Source organism: Notamacropus eugenii, chromosome 4 (assembly GCF_028372415.1).
Source record: "Notamacropus eugenii isolate mMacEug1 chromosome 4, mMacEug1.pri_v2, whole genome shotgun sequence".
NCBI lineage: Eukaryota > Metazoa > Chordata > Mammalia > Diprotodontia > Macropodidae > Notamacropus > Notamacropus eugenii.
Window position 1 is genome coordinate 343,256,555 of NC_092875.1, and position 24,840 is coordinate 343,281,394.

The following is a 24,840-nucleotide window of genomic DNA, read 5'->3' on the forward strand; positions in this document are numbered from 1 at the left end:
TGCAATTGGATGGGGAGGCCCCTTTCTGGCTGAGATTTTTTCCTCATCTGGCCTGCTGTCTGATTTTTTCTTCCCATTTCCTTTCTACTTCTACCCCAAATCCAAGCTGGTGCTGCAATTGTACACTGTGAAGGAAGCAATATCCTTTCTGGCTGATTTCTCCAGGTCTTAACTCAGCAAGGCCAGACTGTACTTTAAGGCACCTCCAACACTTTGAACAGTGTTGTGGCCCTGATCCCTCAGGCTGATCTGTTCAGGTTTCCAGCCCCTCAGCTTGCAAACTAGACTTCTGCTATTTTGGGCCTTGATTTGTTCAATCCTTTCTATTCCTGCTCACATTTATCCTTTACTTTATGTCCAGGACAACTTTTCATCCATTCCTACACTTCTTGCCTCCTATGTCCTGGCTTCATTACAGATTTACATGTAAAATGTACACATATGCATTAAATAAACAAGGTTCTTTCCTGTTTTCAGTGAAAGTGACTCCAGTGATGCCTGTATAACTGTAGAGGCAGCTAGTCATTTCAATGTATTTCTCTTCCTCAATTATTCTCTGTTGTTCAAAAGACTTTATTAAATAGAATTGAAAGGACTCGTCTGATCATCTGAGAGTCAGGCCACATCCTACCTACTATTCACTACAACCCAGGTATTTTACTGCCATTTTCTTAGGACTACAATGACTCACAATTTGCTCAGATTTTGCAAATAAGGTAAAATGAGGCAACAAAATGATGCATAAACGTATTGAATTTCTTGAGTTCCAGGTTTCTATTGGTCTGGTGAGTCAGGGTTCATATTCAATCTAGAAGTGCAAGAAGTAACTATGTCTGTGATTACTCATGGTTGTGATTTAAAGTGAGGTTTATTGCAGTGATAGCCAACATTAGGAGATGACATCAGCAGCAGCCCCAGATTCCTGATAATGGGGTACCCTATTGCCAGGGGCTTGTGAACATTCAGGACACTATTCCAGAGCTGAGTAAAAGCACATTTATATAGTGTTTTAAGGTTACGTATCTTATGAGGTAGGTAGGTACTGTCATTACAACCATTTTGCAGATAAGGAAACAAGTTAGAGAGTCAAATGACTTGCCCAGGGTCCTACAGCTAATAAATGTCTGAGGCAGGATTTGAACTTGGGTCTTCCTGATTCTAAATCTAGCCTGCCTAGATTGTGCCTCCATCTGCCTTTGGTGCCACCTGGATGCTTGGGAAAGCATTAATATTACCTTCCTGGCCCTGGGAGAGCAGTCTGATATGGCAATAACCTTCCCAGGATATTGCTGCAGAGCATATCTTTGGAGGAAGCAGGAGATGAGGACAAGTGGCCCTGCGTGACAGATTTGAATGGCTATGGACCTATAAGAGGACTCAGACCCTTATGAGTCAGTCTCTGGGCTGTGTTCCTGAAGATCCTAAATCCATATAGAGTTTTAACTAAACTTTCACCTTTAAATGGTAATTTACAAATTTGGGGAATTGAGTCAAAAAACCAAATACACTGTTAACTTTGCATTTTGACATGGCTTTGAGGAAGCAGTTACAGAGGGAAAGCAGTAGGCTTTGCATTCCCAGTTTCATCAACCCCACACTACTCCTACAGAGAATTTTTTTTTAATTAAAATGAGTAGAACTAGCCACAGCCTCTCCTCATTTCCTCCAAGGCTTCTCTGGATTCTTTACCAGTCATGAAAGTAGCCAGGTACCCATAGGACCCAAGCCTTAAAGGATTCCGAGGAGCAGCGAGGTGGCACCATGGATAGCGCACTGCCCTTGGAGTCAGAAGAACCTGAGTTCATGATCCAATCTCAGACACTTATTAGCTGTGTGACCCTGGGCAAGACACTTAACCCCGATTGTCCCTCCCCCCTAAAAAAAAGCTTGCTGGAGAGGAACCTAATAGGAACACAGTAGAGATGAAAGATATCAACCATACTCTAAGTCTTTCTTCAAGTCCTGTTTGTTTTAGTTCTAAAGGAAATCAGTGAGGGAGAGGAAGCTCTCTATGCATGTTTGCTCTGGGCAGGCAGAGGCTTACACTCTCTTGGCCTGGTAAGAGGGGACATCAGATGATGGTGAAATAGATAAGAGTAATGAGATGAACCCCCCACTGCAGAAAGATGTGTATCTCTCCCATGCTGTCCCTACTTCTTCCTTCTTCTAACCAGAAACTTGAGATGTGAGAGGATCAAAAGAAAGGTTATTTTATTGGCCAAATGAGAAAATAAGTAATTACAGCAAACCCAAATGATAGGATCATGGATTAAAGACTGGAAAGAACCCCACTGATGACCTAGTGCAACCCTGTCATTGCACATGGAAGAGAACTGAGGACAAGGGAGTGTCCGTGACTTGCCCAAGGTCATACAGGTGGCAGACATTAGGGCAATATTTGAATCAGGTGCTCTGACTAGCATCCGCACTCTTTCAACAATATTCATGCCATCTTCCAGACGAAACCAGAGTTTAGGTATGGGGTTGCCACTTGTCACTGGAGCACCACCAACTTTGGTTCTTGGGGCAAGAAGCACTAAATGTTGCCTAAAATCAACTTTGCATGAATTTATTTGAGCCAGAAAGGGAATGACTACAGTGGCTCTCAACTGGGTACATCTGTTTTAGCTAATTATTCTTCTTAACTGGGTCCTAAACTAGTTATTTCTATCAGCTAAAAAACCAAATTGTTAAACTTTTATGCCCTTTATATGTGGGTCCTCTAAAGCAAAACTCCAGCCAACCAGTAAACATTTATTAAGTGCCTACTGTGTGCCCAGTACTGTGTTAAAGGTTATTTCTTCCCAATGACTCAGGCTTTTTCATTCATATCTCCCTATTCTCTTTTTAAACCTGATTTTCCCTAGTTGGTAGACAGAGTTTGACAAGGTTGTTCATTTCTCCACCTTCCGGAATCTGTTTCTTTCACTCCTCAGGTCTGCATTGGGGAATCCAGGGCCTTGGATGAGTTGTGGAAGGGTACCTGTGTACTAAAATCCCTCCACTTATATTTTTCATCATGAACTTCAGGTCTGTGCCTCCCTCACCCGCAAGTAGTTGGCCATGGGCTTGGAAAAGTTCTCCCTTTTCCTTCCTATTAGTTCTTAGACAAAAAAGACTCTTCCTGCTCTGGCCTTCCAAGTTATCTCCTCCCTATCTCCCTATGTTTCTGTGCCTTTAATTCCCTCACCCCACATATGAAAATCTCTGTGCTTAAGTGTTCTTCTCTCCCCCCTCCCTTCTTCTCCCTCTCATTTTCTTCCTCTTCTCTCCCTTCATCTTTCTTCCCTCTTCTTCCCCATTTGTCTCTTTCTTCTTTCTGGTTTCAGATTCACCTGGCCAGAAAGTAGGGGCTGCCTTTGGTCAGGTTAGCTCCTGGCTCTCCTTACTGCCCCAGACTGGAATCATCCCTATGGCTCAGAACCTGTGAATGGGCCTCCCTGGCTACTTGGCTAACCATGATTTTACTATATGCCTCTTCCAACAGAAGACCTGTTCTTGTTTTGCCTCCTCCCTCATAAGTCACCCACTCTAGAGTGGGAAGCTGAGAGGGCAGGTTTCCCTTAGGATTCATAGACAAATGAACACCTACCCCTCTTCTCATCCTGCTGAGTCCAACCACTTCACTACTCTCATCATTCTTCATGTGGCTCACATCCCCTCTGTCCTCTCCCCAGAGTACAGTTTACCAGCTTGCAGTAATTAGAAACAATCAGAAAACATTCTGAAATAAACAGTACACATTAACAGCATATTCTTCCCACCCATAAGGGCAGGGCCTGGCATCAAAATCTGACGCTGATAAATGGGTTACAGCATATTGATTAATGTAGAGGGGCTGATTCAGAATCTTCAGGCTCCACAGAATCTGTGACCTCCCAGTGATTTCTGAATATTCTCAGGCTGCCCTGGGAAAATCTGTATAGTCAGTAGCACTCCGTGTGAATTAATTTCTTATAGTCATTTTCAAATAATTTTTATTAATGCAAATAGACCCTTTTAATCAGTTGGTCAACAAATATTTATTAAGCACCAACTTTGTACTAGGTACATATAAAAAGAAATCAAAAAACAGTCCCTGTCTTCAAGGAACTTACATCTAATGAGGCAAACATCATGAAAACTAGTATGTGTGTGTATGTATATGTATACATATATAGATACGCACACATACACAAACTATATGCAACATAAATGGAAAATAATTAACAGAGGGTTAAGAAGGGTTGGGGAAGACTTTCTGCACAAGGTGAGAGTTTAGTTGGGACATAAAAGAAACCAGAGAGGTCAGTAGAAGGAGTAGAGGAGCATTCTAGGCATGGGGGACAGCCAGAGGGAATGCCAAGAGCTGAGACGTGGAGCATAGTGTTTGTGGAACAGCACAGAGGCCAGTGTCATTGTAATGAAGTTGAGAGGTAAGAAGACTGGAAAGGTCAGAGGCAGGCTGTGCTACGGAAGGGCTTTGGATACCAAACAGAGCATTTTGTATTTGCTCCTGGAGGCAATAGGGAGACACTGGAGTTTAGGAAAATCACTTTGGGGGCTGAATGGAGGATGGGCTGGAGTGGGACGAGACTTGAAGCAGCCAGACCCATCACATCTATTGCAACAGTCCAGGTGTGCAGTGATGAGAGCCTGCACCAGAGGGGTGCAGTGTCAGAAGAGAGGAGGGGCATATTCAGGAGATGTTGCAGAGGTGAAATTGACAAGCCTTGGCAACATCTGGCATGTGGGGTGAGAGAGAGTGAGGAGGCCAGGGTGACTCCTAGGTTGAGAGCCTGAGGATTGGAAGAATGGTATTGCCCTCTATGGTAGGAGGGAAGGTAGGAAGGAGAAAGGTTTAGGGGGAAAGATGAATCCTGTTTTGGACATGTTGAGTTTACAGTGTCTGCTGGACATCCAGTTTGAGATGTCTGAAAGACAATTGGAGACGCGAGTTGAGGCAAGATAGCTAGGTTTGAGAATCATCACCATGAGATGGGAGCTGATGAGATCACTGAGTGAAGTTGTATAGAAGAAGAGAAAAAAACCCAGGACAAAACTGAGGATCCAGCAAAGGAGAAGAGAAAGAGTGGAGAGCCAGGAGAGAGTGCTGTCCTGAAAACCTGGAAAGAAGACAGTATTGAGGAGAGGGTGATTGACAGTGTTAAAGCCTGCAGAGAGGTCTAGGAAAATGAGGATTGAGAAAAGGCTATTGGATTCGGCAACTAAAAGATCATCAGTAAGTGAAAAGAATAGTTTTTCAGTGGAATGGTGAAGTCGGAAGCTAGATTGTAAAGGGCAGAGAAGAAAGGGAGAAAAGAGAAAGGGAGATCTCAATTGTGGGTGGCCTTTTCAAGGAGATTATCTACAGAGGGCATAAGTGCTATAGAATGGTTAACAGGGATGATTTTTTTTAGGACAATAGGAGACATGGGCATGTTTGTAAGCACTAGGGAATGAGCCATTAGACAGAGAAAGATTGAAGAGAAGTGAAAGAGTGGGGATGACAGAGGGAGAAATCTGTTGGAAGATATGGAATGGAATGAGATCTCTTGAATAAGTGGAGGGGTTAGTCTTGGTGAGGAATACAGCTATTTCATCATATGAGATAGGAGTGAAGGAGAAGACAGTGGTGGAAGGTGTGTGAGTCATGGGAGAAGAGGAAGAACGGAAAGGAGGGAGCTCACACAGAATTGCCTTAATTTTTCTGTAAAAAAAAAAAATTCAGATCCATAAATTAAACGGTTGTGAGTTAATTCTACATTATATAGACAAGTATTTCCTGGCTGATATTTGAAATATAGTACTTATTCATAAGTAGTATTTCCTAGCTATGTAGAGAGGTAAATAGTGAGTTGGGATGAACCCAGACATAGTTGAGGTTTGGCTCATGTTTTTTATTCTAGTTATGAATCCAGAACTCTAAAGCATATTGGGCCAAACACTTTCTTCTTACCTTTTGCAGCCACATTTTACAAAAAGGTTTTTTTAATCTCTCAGCCCCTAATTTCTTTTCCTTCATGTGAATTTCCTCCTTACAGCAGTTTCAACAGAGGCGGCACAGGGTAGTAGCTAAACTAGGCAGGTGTAACACGTCCAAGTGGGCTCAGTCATGTTTTTGACCTATACTAATTACATGAACCTGTGGATAAATCACTTAACCTCTTCCAGCCTCGACCAGGTACAACACTAGCTGATGTGCTTTAGTAGAAGGGGTTTCACAAAAACTATTTAACTGTGGACCTTGGTTCTTTGTTTAGGAAAATCTACCTTAATATCTTCTACTGTCCCCAGATTTGTAAATTAAAGGTGGGAAGTTAGGAAAAATCCAGGTTAAGTTTAGCACATGTACCTGAGGTGCTCAAATTGATTGGTAAATTCATTTTACCTAATTTTATCATTAGGTCTTTCTAGCCCTACCATACAAGAACAGATTGATTATTCTGCTTCATGTATATAAATACTTATGAATGTGCATATGTAAACACACAAGTGCATATATAAATACACATGTATAAATATATGTACCATATACAAACATATACACTTGTGTGTATATTCATATGGAAAGATATACACATGTACATCTACACATTGCGTATATATAAACTAGCCCTGTGTATATATGTACATATACACACATCCTTTCCCCTTAAAATATACAGTGGAATATGATAAAGCACATAATTTTGAATCTGAAAACCCGGGGTCAAGTCCCAGCTCCACAGTTTACTAGCCTTTGTGACTGTGGGAAAGTCAGTTAAACCCTCTTGAGTCTTAATTTATTTATCTGCATAAATGGGAATAAAATATATGTTAACAGTTTCACTGGGTCATTGTGAGGAAATTGCTTCTCTAGCTACTGAGCTGTGTCTCTTTTATTCATTAGAGTTTGAGGTTGTCTCTTGGAAGCTGTACTCCCAAGTATTTTCCAAATTTATAGATATTTTAAGTGGAAATCCTTTTTCTCTATCTTCCTGCAGTATTTGGTTCCTAATATATGGAAAGCTAATGATTTGTGTGGCTTCATTTTATATCCTGTAACTTTGCTGAAGTTCTCATCTCAGTTGTCTTAGTAATTCATCATATCATCTGCAAAAAAAGGTAATAATTGGTTGAGGAAAGTGCCTCAAGGCCATGTGTGGCCCTCTAGGTCCTCAAGGGCAGCTGGTCAAGGAGAGTGGCCACAACCTGAAGTCATTCCTTGTATGTGTTGTATGGCAGTGTAATCCAAGGCAACCAAAGTGCTGGCTCTGAAGGATCTCTAGGAAATTTGGCAGAGGCCTAGCCCACATGAATACAGACTGGAAGGCTTACATGCTCCTGACACCCAGCATGCAAATCAGGAGCATCTTCTGAGCTGCTCTATCTCTGTTCTGAGTACATTTTCCCTTTTTGTATTCCACAGGAATTAACTGTAGGCTGTTTCTCCCAGTCAGGCATCCTACGCCATTTTTCAGCTTTTAAATATTCACTTTGGAAGTTTTATAGGCACAGGTAGTTTGTGTTTATAACATGATGTCACTGGTCAGGTATTTTCTTTAGTGCTACTTGCTCTACTGAGAGTAACAGGAATAGTAAAGTAGAAAGAAAATTAGGCAAAGGGTAAGGAGGTTGGACTTCTAGCTCTGGCCCTGCCCCTAATTAGCTATGTGACTTTGGACAGATTGTTTTGTCTGTCCATGCTTTACTTTTCCCATCTGTAAAGTGAGAGGGTTGGATTATGAACTTTGAGTTTCTTTCCAGCTCCAAGGTTCTATGAGATAGGGCCTATAACTCTGATTTCATTGGCATGGGGAACATCTTCTCTGCAATTTTTAATCAGAGATAGCCAGAGTGCTGAGATTTGCCCAGTCTCATACAGTCAATATGTATCTCACAGAGAGTTATTGGAGGGAAAAAAACAAGATTCCAAATTATAGTATGCTTTGTAAATAGATGAGCTAATATAGATATTTGCACCATAAATCCTAACCCTGCTAGCCCCTTCAATAATACGATTCAACACATGACTCAGAGTTCCTATATTGGATTTCTAGTTTCTTCGGCATGTTCTTCTGAGTTTTTTCCTCAGTAGCTTCCAGTTTCTCAATTCTCATCCCAGTACGTTGCTGTTTGCATTACTAGCTCTCCTTCCTCCATAAAATATTTTCCAAAACCACTAATTTGGAAACTTGGGAGAATCTGAAACCAATAACCAAAGAAAAAATGTTGGTGATTATTTGGTTTTTGCCTTCAGGCAGCTCTCCAATTCAAGTGCATCTGCATTTATTGTACCTTGAGTCTTGAGACATGTAGCTTGGAAACCTCCTGAAATTGTCTTTTAGACATATATATGCCCAGTTGAATTTGGACATCTTTTTCTCCCCACCTGCTTTTAAAGTTTTTATTTGTTTTTAAGGTTTTTTTTTAATTCCACATTCCAGATTCTCTGTTCCCTAGCCCCTCTCCCAGCTATTGTGAAGATAAAAAATATGATATCAGTTATACATGTAGAGTCATGCAAAACTCATTTTCATATTAGAGATGTTACAACAGAAAAGCAAGAAATCAAGAAAATGAAAAAAAAGCATGTTTCCATCTGCACTCTGGGTTTGTCAGTTCTCTCTCTGGAGGTGAGAACATTTTTTGTCATGGAATTGTCTTGGCTCATTGTATTTATTAGTTACTAAGTCTCTCACAGTTGGTCATCTTTATAACATTGCTGTTACTGTGTACAATGTTCTCCCACTTTTGCTTACTTCACTTTTCATCAGTTTACGTACAGCATCCAGGTTTTTCTGAAGCCATATTGTTCATCATTTCTTATAGCACAATAAAATTCCATCACAATCATATACTGCAACTTGTTCAGCCATTTCCCAGTTGATTCTGCTGTTGCTGTATGTACAAAATAGGGAGGATGCATGGTCAAGGCTATGCCCTGCCATCTTAAACCCGGAAGGACAGTTCTCAGAATGTGTTAATATCTTCCAAAGTGTTGAACTTTTGTCAGCAATGACAGGTTTTTCCCCTCTGCCTCTGTTTTACCAATGACCTTCCAGTTCTGGGAATGAATTCAAGAATGCAAAGGTGTCTCAGAATAAAGCCCATACCTTCATTGGTCAGTTTTATTGCTAGATATAGTAATATAGAAGGCAGAGCCAAAATGGTGGAAAAAAGTGAGGAAGTTGTCTGAGCTCTCCCCACTTTCCTTTGGAAAAACATTAAATTAAGCTTCTAAACAGATTCTGGAGTGACAAAACTACAAAAAGAAGAAATGAAACAATTTTCCAGCCTAAGATAACTTAGAAGGACTTCAAGACAGGTCTGTCTCACTTGAGTAAAAGGGGAGCACAGCCCAGCACAGGCAGTGTCTGGATAAGCCAGTGGGAGGCTCTTAGCCACCACACAGATCAGCAGCAGAGGACTCTCGGTCCTGGCTCAGCGGGTTAGTGGCATACCAGGCCAGCTATGAGGCTTCCAGCCCCAGTGCAGAAGGCCAACTGCCAGCCCCAGAACCCCTGGCACAACAGGCTTGAGTAGGCCAGGCCACTCCACTGCAGTGGGTAAGCTGCCAGCACCTGAGGCCCTGGTGCAGAAGACCAGTGAACAGGCCCACAGTCCCCAGCACAAGAAGCTTGGGACAGTGCCCCCTGTGTCCCAGGAGGAGGGAGAGCTGTTTTTTAAAATTTAGTCACAAAATAGGCTAAAAAATGAGTAAACAAACAGAAAAGAGCCCCAACCATAGAAAGCTATTGTGGTGACAGAGAAGGTCAAAACACAAACTCAAAAAAGGACAACAGTGTCAAAATGCCAACATGTGAAACCTCAAAGGGAAAATGAATTGGTCTCCAGACCAAAAGCCCAAAAGGGATTTTAAAAGTAAAATAAGAGGGGTAGAAGAAAAAATGGGAAAAGAAATGAGAGTTATTCAAGAGAGAATCAACAGCTTGGAAAAGGAAGACAGAAATTGACTGAAGAAAACAATTCTTTAAAAATACAATTGGCCAAATGGAAAAGGCGGTACAAAAGCTAATTAAGAAAATAGTTCCTTAAAAATTAAAATTTGGAAAATGGAAGCTAATGACTCTATGATACATCAACAATCAGTCCAACAAAATCAAAAGAATGAAAAAATAGAAGAAAATGAACCTCATTGGAAAATAGATTCAGGAGAGATAATTTAAGAATTAAATGAAAGTCATGTACAGCATCTTTCAAGAAATTATCAAGAAAAATTAATCTATATCCTAGAATCAGGGGTAAAATAGTCATTTAAAGAATCCACCAATCACCTACTGAAAGAGATCCCAAAATGAAAACTCCCAGGAATATTGTAACCAAATTCCAGAATTATCAGGTCAAGGAGAAAATATTGCAAGTAGCCAGAAAGAAGCAATTCATATATCAAGGAACCACAGTCAAGATTACACAGGATTTAGCAGCTTCTACATTAAAGTATCAGAGGGCTTGGAATAAGATATTCCAGAAGGCAAAGAAGCTTGGATTACAACCAAGAATCAACTACTCAGCAAACTTAAGCATAACGTTGCAGAGGAAAAGATGGACATTCAATGAAGTAGGAGATTTTCAAACTTTCCTGATGAAAAGACCAGAGTGAACAGAAAACTTGATATTCAAACATGAGACTCAAGAGAAGCATAAAAAGGTAAACAGGAAGGAAAAAATGTTATTCAATAACTTAAACTGTTTATGTCTCTACATGGGAAGATGATTTTTTTTTAACTCTTGAGAACTGTATCTCTATTAGGGCAGTGAGAAGGAGTACACACAGACAGAGGGTATGGGTATAAGTTGATTTTGATGTGATGATATAAAAAAATTAATAGGTTAAAACAGGATTATACTGGGAGAAAAGGAAAGGTGGAGGCAGAATAGGGTAAATTACATCACATGAAGAGGCATAAAAGACCTATTTCAGTAGAGGGAAAAAAGGGAGGAGGTGAACATTGTTTGAACTTTACTCTCATTGCATTTGGCTCAAAGAGGAAATAACATACATACTCAGTTGGGTATAGGAATTTATTTTACCCTATAGGGAAGTAAGAGGGGGGAAAGGGAAAGAAAAAGGATGAGCGGCTGATAGAAGGAAGGGCAGATTGAGGGAGGCAGTGGTCAAAAGCAAAACATTGGTGAGGAGGGACAGTGAAAGGAGAGAGAAAAGTATAAAGGGGGAAAAGTAGGATGGAGAGAAATACACAGTAATCATACCTGTGAATATGAATGGGGTGAATTCTCCCATAAAACAGAAACAGATAACAGAGTGGATTAAAAACCAGAATCCAAAAATATGTTGTTTACAAGAAACATATATGAAGCAGAGAGACACATATAGAGGAAAAAAAGACTGGAATAGAAAGTATTATGCTTCAGCTGAAGTAAAAAAAAAAAAAGCAAGGGTAGCAATCCTGATCTCAATAGATCCAGTTAAAAGAGACAAGGAAGGAAACATCTTACTAAAAGGTATCATAGACAATGAATTAATGTCAGTACTAAATATGTATGTGCCAAATGGTATAGCATCCAAATTTGTAGAGAAGTTAAGTGAGTTAAGAAAAAATAGACAGCAAAATTTTACTAGTGGGGAACCTTAACATCTCCCTCTCAACTAACCATAAAATAAAGAAGTTAAGGAGATGAATAAGATTTTAGAAAAGTTAGATATGCTAGACCGTTGAAAAAAATTGAATGGGGATAGAAGGGAATATACATTTTTCTCACTGGTATATGGCACCTACACAAAAATTGAGCATGTAGTAGGATATAAAAATGTCACAATTAAATGCAGAAAGGCAGAAATGTTCAATTCATCCTTTTCAGATTATGGTGCAATAAAAATTATATGTAATAAAGGACCATGGCAGATAGATTAAAAATTAGTTGGAAATGAAATAATCTAATCCTAGAAAATGAGTGGATTAAACAGCAAATCACAGAAATAATCAATAATTTCATCAAAGAGAATTACAATAGTGAAACAACATACCAAAATTTATGGGATGCAGTCAAGCCAGTTCTTAGAAATTTTATTTTATATCTCTAAATCTGTACATGAATAGAATAGAGAAAGAGAAGATCAATGAATTGGGCATGCAACTAAAAGAGCTAGAAAAATGTCAAAAATCCCCAATTAAATACAAAATTAGAAATTATGAAAATAAAAGGAGAGATTAATAACATTAAAAGTAAGAAAACTATTGAACTAATAAAGCTAAAAGCTGGTTTTATGGAAAAAATAAACAATAAAATAGATAAACCTTTAGTTAATTGGATTTTTAAAAAAGGAAGAAAACAAAACTACCAGTATCAAAAATGAAAAGGGTGAATTCACCACCAATGAAGAGGAAATAAAAGCAATAAGTAGGAGCTATTTTTTGGCAACTTCATGCCAATAAATCTGACAATCTAAGTCAAATGATAAATATTTACAAAAATATAAAGTGTCCAGATTAACAGAAGAGGAAATAAAGTTTTTATGAATAAATTTATAAATTTTATAAATAAAATGTATTTTACAAAAAGAAATTGAACAAGCTATCAATGAACTCTCTAAGAAAAAATCTCCAGGGCCAGATATATTTACCAAGGGAATTCTACCAAACATTTAAAAATTCACGCAGTAGTATATCATCTATTTGGGAAAATGGGCAAAGAAAGTATCTTAATGAATTCTTTTCATGACACAAATACAGTGCTGATATCTAAACGAAGAAGAGCCAAAACAGAGAAGAAAAATTATAGACCAATGTCCTTAATGAATATTGATGCAAAAAATTTAAATTAAATATTAACACAAAGATCATAGCAATTTATCATGAGGATAATATACTATGACCAGGTGGGATCTATAACACGAATGCAGGACTGGATGAATATTAGGAAAACTATCAGCATATAATGGGCCATATCAATACAAAACTAATAGAAATCATATGATTATCTCAATAGATGCAAAAAAAAGCTTTTGACAGAATACAGCACTCATTTCTTAAAAAAAAAAATAAAACACTATAGGGCATAAGGATAAATAGAGTTTTTCTTAAAATGATAAGTAGTATCTATCCAAAACCACCAGCAAGCATTATCAGTATTGGATAAGCTAGAAGCTCTCCCAGTAAGATCAGGAGTGAAACAAGGATGCCCCTTATCACCATTATTATTCAATATTATGTTGGAAATGTTTGCTTTAGCAATACAAGAAGAAAAAGACATTGAAGAAATTAACATAGGCCATGAGGAACCAAACTATCACTTTTCGCAGATGATGTGAGAGTATACTTAAAGAATCGTAGAGAATCAACTAAAAGACTACTTGAAATAATGAACAACTTTAGCACAACTGTAGGATATAAAATAAACCCACATAAATCATTAACATTTCTTTTTATTACCAACAAAACCAAGTAGCAGGAGATAGAGAAATTATATTTAAAATAACTGTAGACAGTATAAAATATTTCAGAGTCTACCTGACAAAACAAACCCAGGAAGTATATAAACACAATTATAAAACATTTCTCATACAAATGAAGTCAGAGCTAAATAATTGGAAAAATATCAGTTGCTCATGGGTAGGCTGAAATGTGCAATAAAAATGACAAGTCTACCCAAATCACTTTGCTTACTCAGTGTCATAGCAATCAGATAACCAAAAATTTTTTTGTAAAGCTAGAAAAATATAACAAAATTCATCTGGAAAAACAAAAGGTCAAGAATATCAAGGAAATTAGTGAAAAAAAATGCAAAGGAAGGTAGCCTACCCATACTAGATCTAAAACTATATTATGAAGTAGCAATCATCAAAACTATTTGGTACTGGCATAGTACCAGATCGTGGAACAGGTTAGCCATGCAAGACACAGTAGTCAGTGACTGTAGTACTGTTTTATAAATCCAAAGACTCCAGATTCTGGAGTAAGTTAGACTCACTATTTGACAAAAACTGCTGGGAAAGCTAGAAAATTAGTATGACAGAAACTAGGCATAGATCAACATCTGACATCATGTATCAAGATAAGGTCAAAATGGGTACATGATTTAGACATAATGGGTGATATACCGTAAGCAAATTAGGAGAGTAAAAAATAGCTAACCTGTCCAATCTATGCAGAAGGGAAGAATTTGTGACCAAATAAGAGACAGCATTATGAAATACAAAATGGGTAATTTTGATTACTTTAAATTTTAAAGTTTTGTATAAACAAAATCAGTGCAACCAAGATTAATAAGAAAACAGAAATCTTGGAAAAAGTTTTTATAGCAAGTGTTTCTGACAAAGGCCTCATTTCTAAAACATAAAGAGAACTGAGTCAAATTTATAAGAATACAACTCATTCCCCAATTGATAGTCAAAGGATATGAACAGGCAGTTTTCACATGAAGAGATTAAAAGTATCTATAGTCATATGAAAAAATGATGTAAATCACTATTGATTAGAGAAATCAAAATCAAAACAACTCTGAGGTACCACCTCACACCTATCAGGTTGGCTAATATGACATAAAAGGAAAATGATAAATGTTGGAGAAGATATGGGAAGATTGGAACACTAATGCATTGTTGGTGGAGTTGTGAACTGATCTAACCATTCTGGAGTGCAAACTATGCCCAAAGGGCAACCAGACTTTGCATACTCTTTCATCCAATAATACCACTACTAGGTTGATATCCCAAAGAGATCTAAAATAAAAATGGGAAAATGACCCACAGGTACAGAAATATTTACAGCATCTCTTTTTGTGGTGGCAAAGATTTGCAAATTGAGGGGATGCCCATCAATTGGGGAATGGCTGAACAAATTGTGGTATATGAGTGTAATGGAACGCTATTGTGCTATAAGAAATAGTGAGCAGGTGGATTTCAGAAAAACCTGGAAAGACTTACCTGAGCTGATGCTGAGTGAAGTGCGCAGAACCAGAACAGTGCAACAGTGTACATAGTAACAGCCACATTGTGAGATGATCGGCTTTGATTGACTTAGCTCTTCTCAGCAATAAAGTGATCCAAGACAATTCCAAAAGACTCATGATGGAAAATGCTATCCAGAGAAAAAACTGTGGAGTCTGAATGCAGATCAAAGCACACTGTATTAATTTTTTTTGGTTATTTTTTTCCTCATGGTTTTTCCCTTTTGTTCTGATTGTTCTATCACAACCTGACTAATGTGGAAATAAGTTTAACATGATTGTACATGCATAATCTGTATCAGATTGCTTGCCATCTTAGGAAAGAGACGGGAAAAAGGGAGGGAGAGAAATTTGAAACTCAAAATCTTATAAAAATGAATGTTGAAAACCATCTTTACATGTAATTGGGAAAAATGGAATATTGTTAAGTGGGAAAAAAAGATATGGCATTGTAACACAGGGAAGTGGAATGGTTGTTCAGTTGCTAACTCCTGGAAAAGCACTATGTATTATACCAACACATAGACTAACCCTCAGTTATATGTCATTCTCTGAGAATACATAGAGCCCTGGCATTGGCTTTTTTGTGATCCTAACAAAATTCCTTACTTCTGCCTTTCTTTTGCCTCCATGCTCTCCCTTTTTAAAAATATATTTCATTATCCTTTTATTTTTTATCTATTAAAAATAATTTATCTTCTTTTTTCCTGGTTCTTTTCCTAGTTTGGCTAGCCATTATTTGACTTGGTTAATAACATTTCATTTCTTTTGCCCAGTCCTGTAAAGGCTGTCATGATGATCGAATGAAATTATGGATTTGAAAGCATTCCAAAAAGTACACATCGACTTGTGCATTAAAAAAGTATACATATATGTGTGCCCTATCTGGGTCAATGTGCATTGGTAGAGAGAGCTTCTACCGAGTTCCTTGAATTGATGGAATCACAAAGGATGGGGAAGAAGGTGTATGTATATGTGTGTATTATACGCACACACACGCACACACACGCACGCACACGCACGCACACACACACGCACACACACACGCACGCACCCATTTTATACAAATAATGTGTAAACATAAGACATTAATTTTCAACTGTTTACTCTTTATGTTTTATACTGATATTTAATCCTTTCCCTTTTATTTCTTTGTTTTTGTCTCTTTCGTTTGCTTTTTGTATACGCTTATGCAACCTAAGCTCTCTCTCTTCCCCTTGCTTTGTCCTTCCCTATTCTCTCCATGTAGCAGGGTTAATTCCTCTCTACTTGCTTTACAGAAATATGGCTAGAAGGAACAAGAAATCCCTAATAAAAAGGTGCTCAGCAAATTGCTAACACTTTTTTTTTGTATCTTTCATCTTTATTTTCCTTCCCATTCCTAATTTTTATACGAAAGGTCTTTAAAATGTTTATTACTGATTTTATCTTACCTTCTATCCTCCTTGCTCTGTGGCTTTTTGCAATTAGAAATTGAAATTAGTCTCCCCATGTTTTTTTCCATCCTTCATAAACAAAATAAAGGAAATTCTCCGAAAAACTTCCACTTAAGAAACTGAAAGTTGAGCTTCACTGCCCTCCAGTGGATAGTACAAAATAACTACCATTTTAAAGAGATGATGTTGGTCTAGCAGTGGACAAAGCCAGGAAAACCCAGGTTCACACACTAGTTGTGACATATGCTGATTAAGTGACAAGACATTCTTAGTGCTTTAAATGACTAAGAGTCTAAGTTACAGAAAAGGTGCCAATCTACACTGAAAAAGGGAGGCTTCCTCACTTGGGGCTTCCCTAGGACCAAGAAAATGACGATTTCAGCCCCTATTCCCCATCATATTAACAAGGGCCTACTATGTGCGGGGCAGCATGTATTCTACTACTATTATTCTGCACCCTTCTTTATGTGAGAGATGCTATGATCCAGCTTAGCTGACTTGGTTAGAACATTTTATTTATGAAATCGCAAGATCACAGATAGTTTTTTTCCATGGTCAGTTGTCCAGCTTTTTTGATCACTTTCAGAAATGTAGTCAAAAAAGACTGTATTATATTAGTCCATTTTTCTTAATTATCTCAATTGTGAATTATTGCATTTGATATTTTATTAACACAATGCTTCACTATTTTCTGTTTCTCACAGAGCAAAAACTACTGCAGGTCTATGTGAATCTGAACTACAAGGAAGAGCACATTTCCAAGGAGGTATAATTTTTACAAACCCTTACTTTATTCTAGGAAACAGCAAATATGTTTTTTAATTGTTTACCTTGACCCTGTTAGTAGACATAGAGACTCCTTTATCATGCACATATCTGCTCTATGGTTTTCTACATTCTTTTTTTATTATTGGATAATAATTGGACAGATCTGAATTTTTTTGTGGTGGTGGTGATGGTGGGGGGAGGAAAAATGAAAAGACAGTAGTTCTATTTAAGTGTCTATGTGGCAGGGAGACTTCCTTCCCGGTCTTTGAAGTGGATAAAATTATTACCTTCTTATTTCTGAATAGCTTAAGAAGTACTACTAGAAATTAAGTTCAGAACGGGGGGGGGGGGGGGGGCAATGTTAAGAAAAGTGTACACACAATGACATTTTTTTCTCTCTGAACTTTTGTAGTAAAGAATAATGGAGAAAATGGTGTTTCTGTATTCAAAGTACAAGCAAATGATGATCATTGGGTCTGGGTACAAGCCAATGCGCAACTCCTCTACAGGAGTGGTTGTTCTGACTATCTCCTAAACCCACAGGCAGTGGCAAAGTAAGTATATTTGGGTGTCTTTAAGTATACTGCTTAGAATCAGTAGGTGTTTCCACACTTAGCTCCTCTGTACTGGATAGCTATACATATATTTATATTTCAGGGCCAAAGACCCACTAATGAATGGATGAATGAATGAATGGATGGATGGATGGATGGATGGATGGATGGATGGATAAGCAGTCTCCAAGTTTGACTAAGTCAGAGAGAGGGCAGAAGGAATAACAAATTCACTTGTCTTCTCAAAGGGAGTTTTTTGTTTATTTAACAAGAAGGTTTTCCTTCATTACTGCCTTTAGTAAACACATCTATTACTAACTCGCTAGAATGAAATTCAAATACATTTATGGACAGAAAAACATTTTCATTTACTCATTTGTACATATTTCATTTAAAATCATTAGGAATCTGTGAAGAAGCAGGCTGCTAAAAGGCAGGACCCTTCAATTCAACACATATTTATGCACTTTCTCAATGTGAGAAAGGCAAATACAACTTAGAGAGCTGGCCTCAAAACCAGGAACTAACTCTGATGTATGCTGGCTGTTTAACCCTGGCCAAATAATTTTATGTCTCAAAGAGACAATTCTTTTAAGACTGTAAAGCTGAAGAGAGAGCATTAACCTATACTGATAAGAATTTTCTTTTCCAGTAGTGCCTCATACTAGTAAAATCACAATTTCAGGGAAAGGCCTGTGAGGCTAGAGCTGATTCATGAAGGAAGCCAAGAGGCAGAGGCAGATGGGCCCTGCAACTCTCGGCTCTTCCTCTCTGCCCTGAACCTTGGTCCAGCTATAAACCTAAAATGTTATACTTTCCCTGCATCTCCCAACTCTGATTTCTGTTGTTTCTATCTTGACTTAGCATCATGACTCTCTTCTGTGTTTCTGATCATTGTTTAAAAACTATTACTTTTGAAATTAATTCAATTTAAAAACTATTAAGCCTGCTATTCTCTTTTCCAAATTTTGGCTTGGTAACCTGATTCTAACCTCCTGGGTAGCTGATCTCACTCTGTGTTTCCTGTACCAGTGATCAACCTTCACACTACAGTAGGACCTTCACTCTCAGACCTCACACAGCTCTTAGTTTGGTAACTTTCTAATGCCCTTATCATGCAATATTGAGTATCTGAGTTATTTGTACAAGTGTCTTACTGCTACTAGACTGGAAGCAGGTGAGGGCAGATTAGCTCACATTTGAACCCCCACCTCCCACCCCACATAGAGATCCACAGGAATTACTTAGTACATGTTGGTCAGGATGTACATTATCCCAGTTATAAGCTCCACATTAACCCCTGCCTAGTGGCTGCTCATGATTCTTCTTTGTTCCTCAAGCTTTGGTATTTTATATCCTGGACTTGCACCCTTCCAGTGAACCTCACCACGGTCTCTTTCTTAGCAGTCTTTTAATGGTAACTGGTACAAACATGGAACCTTTTGGGAGAGAAGTATAAACCTAAGGATGGTGTATGAACTGTGCTATGTTTTCCCTGTTATAGTTATTAATCATTGGCTTTTTCACCTCTAGTCTCACATCTCCAGCTGCCTGTTGGATATCTCAAACTGGAGGGTCTGTGGACATCTAGACTTACCATGTCCAAAACTGAGCTTATCATCTTTTCCCTCCTACCTTCCCATCTTCTAAATTTCCCTGTTGCTGTCTAAGGCACCACCGTCATCGGCTTGCAACCTAGATGTTTTCTTTGATTGCTCACACTCTCACCTCCCATATCAAATATGCTGCAAAGGCCTGGCAGTTTTACCTTTGTAACATCTCTCATGTGTGCCCCTTTCTGTCCTCTGACACCACCTCCACCCTGGTGCAGGCCCTCATTGCCTAAGGCCTGATCTACTTGCTACTATTGTCACTCCTGATCCAACCACTCAACTCTCAGTGATCTTCCTAAAACATAAGTCTGATCCCTCACTTTCCCACCCTTACTGAGTAAACTCCACTGGCTTCTTTTCACCTCCAGAATCAGTCATAAAATCTTTATAATCTCTCCCACTCCCTCCTTTTTAGTCTGCTTATCCTCCCCCTTCCTATTTACTTAGCAACCCTAAGCTCCTTGCTGTACCCTCTCCTGACACCAGGCATCTTCACTGGTTGTCCTCCCCTACTTGGAATGCCCTCCCTTCTCTGTGCCTCCTCACTTCCTTTCAGGCCCAAATAAAATGCCACTTTCTATAGGAAGCCTTTCCATGATCCTTCCCTTTGTTGATTATCTCCAGTTTATCTTTCATAATCTCCTTTGCATGTAGTCTTTCCCATTATAATGTGAGCTCCTTGAGAGCAAGAACTGTCTTTTGTCCCCAACCCATAGCACTGTGTCTGCTACATGATAGGCGGTTAATAAATTTTTATTCACTGTTGTACACACATATCTCTACTGAAGATTCTTTCCAGTCAGTTTGATTTTATGAAAAATTTTCATATTGAGTTCCATTTTTCCAGTAACTGCTCCACAGGAAGTAGATAAGAAAATCAAATGTGGTCAATGTAGCAAAGACTTGAGACAAGGGACATTCACTGTGCCCAAGCATAGGTGGTCTTTCCCAGTGTTCTACTCTTTTCATCATGGGGCAGCTAGGTGGTGCAGTGGATAGAGCACCAGTACAGGAGTCAGCAGGACCTGAGTTCAAATTTCTCCTCAGACCCTTGACACTCACTAGCTGTGTGACTTTGGACAAGTCACTTAACCCCAATTGCCTCCTCCTGGGTCATCTCCAGTCATCCTGAGAAATATCTGGTCACTGGATTCAGAGGGAGGAGAAGTGAGGCTGGTGACCTGCACAGCCCTCCCTCACTCAAAACAAAGTCAAGTGCAAGTCATGTCATCATTTCTCTGGTGGCATGATCTTCTTTGACAACAAAGGACGAACACACACGCATATGTATGTTGAATTGATTTCTAATTTGTCTATATTATGAAATTTTCATTCTGTCTTAGATTGCTGTATTATCAACTAATATGCACAAGCATGCAAATACATACACCCACAAAGGAAAGCCATTTATTTACATTATTAAGTTGTTATCTTTGTAATTATTGTGGGGCTCAGCACTTTAATACATTATATCTACTTATAATTTTCATATTGCCTTTCTGTATTGTTGGCCTGTAAAGTTTAACTATCTCCTCATACTTTTCCTTATCCAATCTCATTCTTTCATTGTTGTCGGTTAGTTTATATTTTTGGTGCATTATATGACCAAAAGAGAGCACTGCCCATTTTGAGCAGCACATAGAATGTTTTTATACCAGTTGGAATGTGCTGGTGTTGGTTTATGATGATGGAATTGTTATAACAACTAGTTCCAGCATTTGTCAGGATGAACATTTGCTATTAACTGATTTCAAAGGCAGTACAACTACTTCATCAGCTACATACAGGGCGCTATAAACACAGGGGCCAACGTTGTAAGTGATTTGGAATCAATCAGCAAGTACTTATTAAGTGCTCATTATGTAGCAGGAGTTAGGCTAAACGCTGAGGATACAAAGAAAGGCAGAAACTCAACAGATAAACAAATAGGCATGTACATGATATATAGAAAGAAGTTAGCCTTAGAAGAAAGGGTCATAGTGACTTTTCAGATGGGAAGTTAATAAAGAACGGTATGAAGACAGTATGTTGTTTAACACCTAATTACGTTAGTATATAATTACCTTACTATATGAGAGGTAGCACTGCCTAATGGATAGACCATTGGCCTTGGAGTCAGGAAGATCAAGCTTAGTTCTTGCCTCTGACATTTAATAGCTGTGTGAAAGGCAACTCATTTCATCTCTCCATTGGGTTACTTTTCCCAGATAGTGTACTAGGAAACTCTGTAAGAATATAAATTGTAGAATAGTTGCCAGGGTACACTGCAGAGGGATTTTCCATTCCTGGGTGTTCCCTACATTTCGAGTGAAAAAAAAAGTTGTTTTAGAATATGGTATCTTATTTATAAATTGTTTCATTTGTACATGTTATAATAACTTGACTATCAGTCCTTTGTGGGCAAGTGCTATATCTTACATTTCTTTTCAATCCCATAGTGCATAAAACTAAATGAGTACTAGATAAACTCCCACTGATTGATTTATTGGTGTTGGGGACAATTGTAGGAAACTTTGTTGCTTGATTTTTGAGCTGCACTTAAAGACAGTTTTAAAATGAACATCATCAACAGAATTCCTTTCTATCTCATGGCTTATTTCTTTCTGTTATAAACAGTAGGGAAGAGGAAGAACATCTGAAGATACCAGGCAGTACCACCAGTGGGAAAGGACGGAGAGAACCTCTAATGTATAATTGTTCCATTGAAACGCTGGGACCCATGAAGCATCTGAATTGGACAGCAGAAAAACATGATCAGGATGGTATCAAACTGAAGTTTGAACCAAATAAAACTGACAAAAGTTTTTTACAAGAGGAGGCCCTAAATTCTTGCATGCCCTATGCAGGTGTCCAAAACCCATGTAATACAAACAGTATTTCTACCTTCAGAAGTTCATCCAGTTCTCAACCTATGAATTCACCACTAAGTGCCTACCCCAACAGAATAATTAGACCTTTCTATAATGGAGATCAAGGTCATTTAAATCCTCCATCCAGTTGCCATCCCCATCAAGGTGGGATGGAGAATTGCCAGTCTTGTCCAGGTTTTCAGCATCTTGCTGTGGGAAGCTATGCTTCAGAAAATGTCAAATTGCAAAGTGCGTTGATACCCCCAGAAACTCTATACAATCCAATGATACCTTTAGATATACCCATCAAAATGGAAAATGATTCTGATTCCGATAATGGAATAGATGGCTACCCAATTTCACAAAATCAGGTGTGGCTAGGGGAAAGCAGTGTGGTCAAGAGACGTCTTATTAGTTTTCCTAACAGGGTGCATTTTAAAACAGAACCAGATTTCACCGAGCACTTGTCTCCCTGTGAAAACCCCAAGCATTATGCTTATCCCCCTCACCATGGACAGTGTGTTGTGAGCACTCATCCCAACAACAGAGCCATCAATAGATCCGGGAAAGAGGTCCCACCATTTTATTCACCAAACTGTGCCTATCTGGAACGCATGCATGGCCTACAAGACACAGAATACTACAACCACTTGTACAGTCCCAGTTCAACAAATATGAAGGGACATACTGAGCATCAGCCTTATAAGCTACAGTGTGATTTTAAAGCTCCTGGAATGGTCCAGATGATCAAGCGTGAACCTTTGGATTCTCCTCCATGGGCTGGTCATGGCCAAAGTGGTGTTCAAGTGATTTTTCCTAAAAATGCCTTATCAACCCTGATGCCTCATAAAGCTACAGAATGCACATTCTTACAATAGTCTCACAGCCATTTCTAATCTTTTTCTAAAAGCTGTGCCTATTTTTTCAAAGTGGTGTCCAGCATTTTCAAATGTATTCCCTCCAACTCATGGTTTGCTTGAAATGTTTGTTCTGAGTTTGGAGACCTGCCAAAGAGTGAATTTCCTTTATATGACACATTTAGGGTGTCAGATTATGTTTGAAGCCATTTTAAAAATGTGGTCTTTTTTGCAGTGTTGCACAACTTCAGCTCTGTTTGATATCAGAATGCCAGGTATTAAGAATGCTTAAATCTGTGTGGTCTTAAATACAAAATATATTCAAATATATCTCTGGTTTTTTGTTTTTTTTAAGTATTAGAAGTACTGCTAAGAAGATTGAGAGCTGAGTCTCTTCTGCATGGCCAAGTTCTCTTCTAAGTACACACAGAAAAACTAACTCTTGGTTCCCTATGCTAATTGGACAATGGCAGCATGGAAAATTGAAATACTTTTAGGCAATAGATTGGACTTCTTCCCACACCAAACTTTTCCTAATAACATTTCTTTGAATCTGCTAATTCTGTTTCATTTTGTTTTCTCTGACTATCCCCTGGCAGTAGTACCAAGTTAGCACCAAGAAAAGGTGAACACAAAGAGAAGCCAAAGATTGAAAAGATATTCTACAATAACTTGGAGCTCTGTTCCTGGAAGTGATTTGTGATATGTAGAAGGATCAGTATTATGTAAAAAAGTGTTAATAAGTCGTAACACTACCTTGCAATTTAAGACACAGTCACCACAACCTAGCTGATTGTTGAAAGCCCTTCTGTGGAATGTTGCTGAAGTAAGACAGCCATGACTAAATGATGCTTCAAGAAATCTATCAAGTGCTTTTAGTGGATAACTTTAAGAGGTATCAAAAATGAGGTAATCTGGCTCTTATTCATAAGAGTTTGAGAGGAAATATAGAGACATATGGAATTTTATCATTTACCAGTAGAATCTATTTCAGAATACTAAAAACTGGCAACATAGCATAGTAGATAGAGGACTGACTTTCAAGCCAGGAAGACCTGGATTCATGTCCTTCCCCTGATGCCTACTGCGGATACAACCCTGAGAAAGCCATCTAAATCTTTGTGTTCCCCCCAGGGAAACTCTCTAAGAGGCTAAGTTACAAATTGTGGATTTGCATGAGGGGAAAGAATGTCTTACAGGGATGAAATTACTACAGGTCTGGACAGTACTACAAGTGAATTCTCTAGAGACGGGATAGGTTAATGAAATTTATGGGGTAGTATTCTGACTTTTCAGTACCAAAAGATTCTGACCAGGGTTCAGAGTGCATGCCAAAGATCCCTGCCACCTAATAGTTCAGGATAGGTAGGCCTAATGTGTGAAAAACAAAGCTGGAGAATATTCAACACAAGAAAACCAAAAAGAAAAAAGATGTAATGTGTTCCTGTCTTCACTTTTTAATATTATTGATTATGGGATCATAGTTCTAGAGCTAGATATTATAAAATCTTTTATTTCTTTTGTTCACCTTTCTATTAGGGTCTGAATTCCCAACTTTTATGTAGTTTTGACACCCTATTCTTGAGGCTGCCACATTTCCCCTTCATGAAAATGTAGAGCATATAGCCTTTTTATGATTAATTTTATTTTGAGAAATACATGACACCCCCTTAAGTAACTGGATCTGGGGCAAGTTTCAAAACCAGGGCGGAGGAATTATTGCTCTAGAATGCCAATTAAATCCAAATCAGCTTCTATCCATTTTTTTGTTCCCTCAGATTATTTTAGTGCTTGGCTACCATTTTGATGTTGAAGATACTTACCAGAATGTATCTTCTAGCAATATTTTAAAAATTGCTCTTTGCCTCTCC

The 24,840-nt window shown here is 38.4% G+C and overlaps 1 protein-coding gene across 2 annotated transcripts in view; it reads left to right on the plus strand.

Annotated features, from left to right (window-relative positions):
• Positions 1–23,299, plus strand: part of AHRR (aryl hydrocarbon receptor repressor) — a 253,907-nt gene extending 230,608 nt beyond the window's left edge. For both annotated transcript variants that reach the window (XM_072605304.1, XM_072605305.1), the window contains exons 9-11: positions 17,033–17,094; positions 17,509–17,650; positions 21,880–23,299. In XM_072605304.1, coding sequence (XP_072461405.1) covers positions 17,033–17,094; positions 17,509–17,650; positions 21,880–22,990 — 1,315 coding nt within the window. In that variant the 3' untranslated portion in view covers positions 22,991–23,299. The remainder of the gene's footprint in view (positions 1–17,032; positions 17,095–17,508; positions 17,651–21,879) is intronic.
• Positions 23,300–24,840: the final 1,541 nt, after the last annotated feature.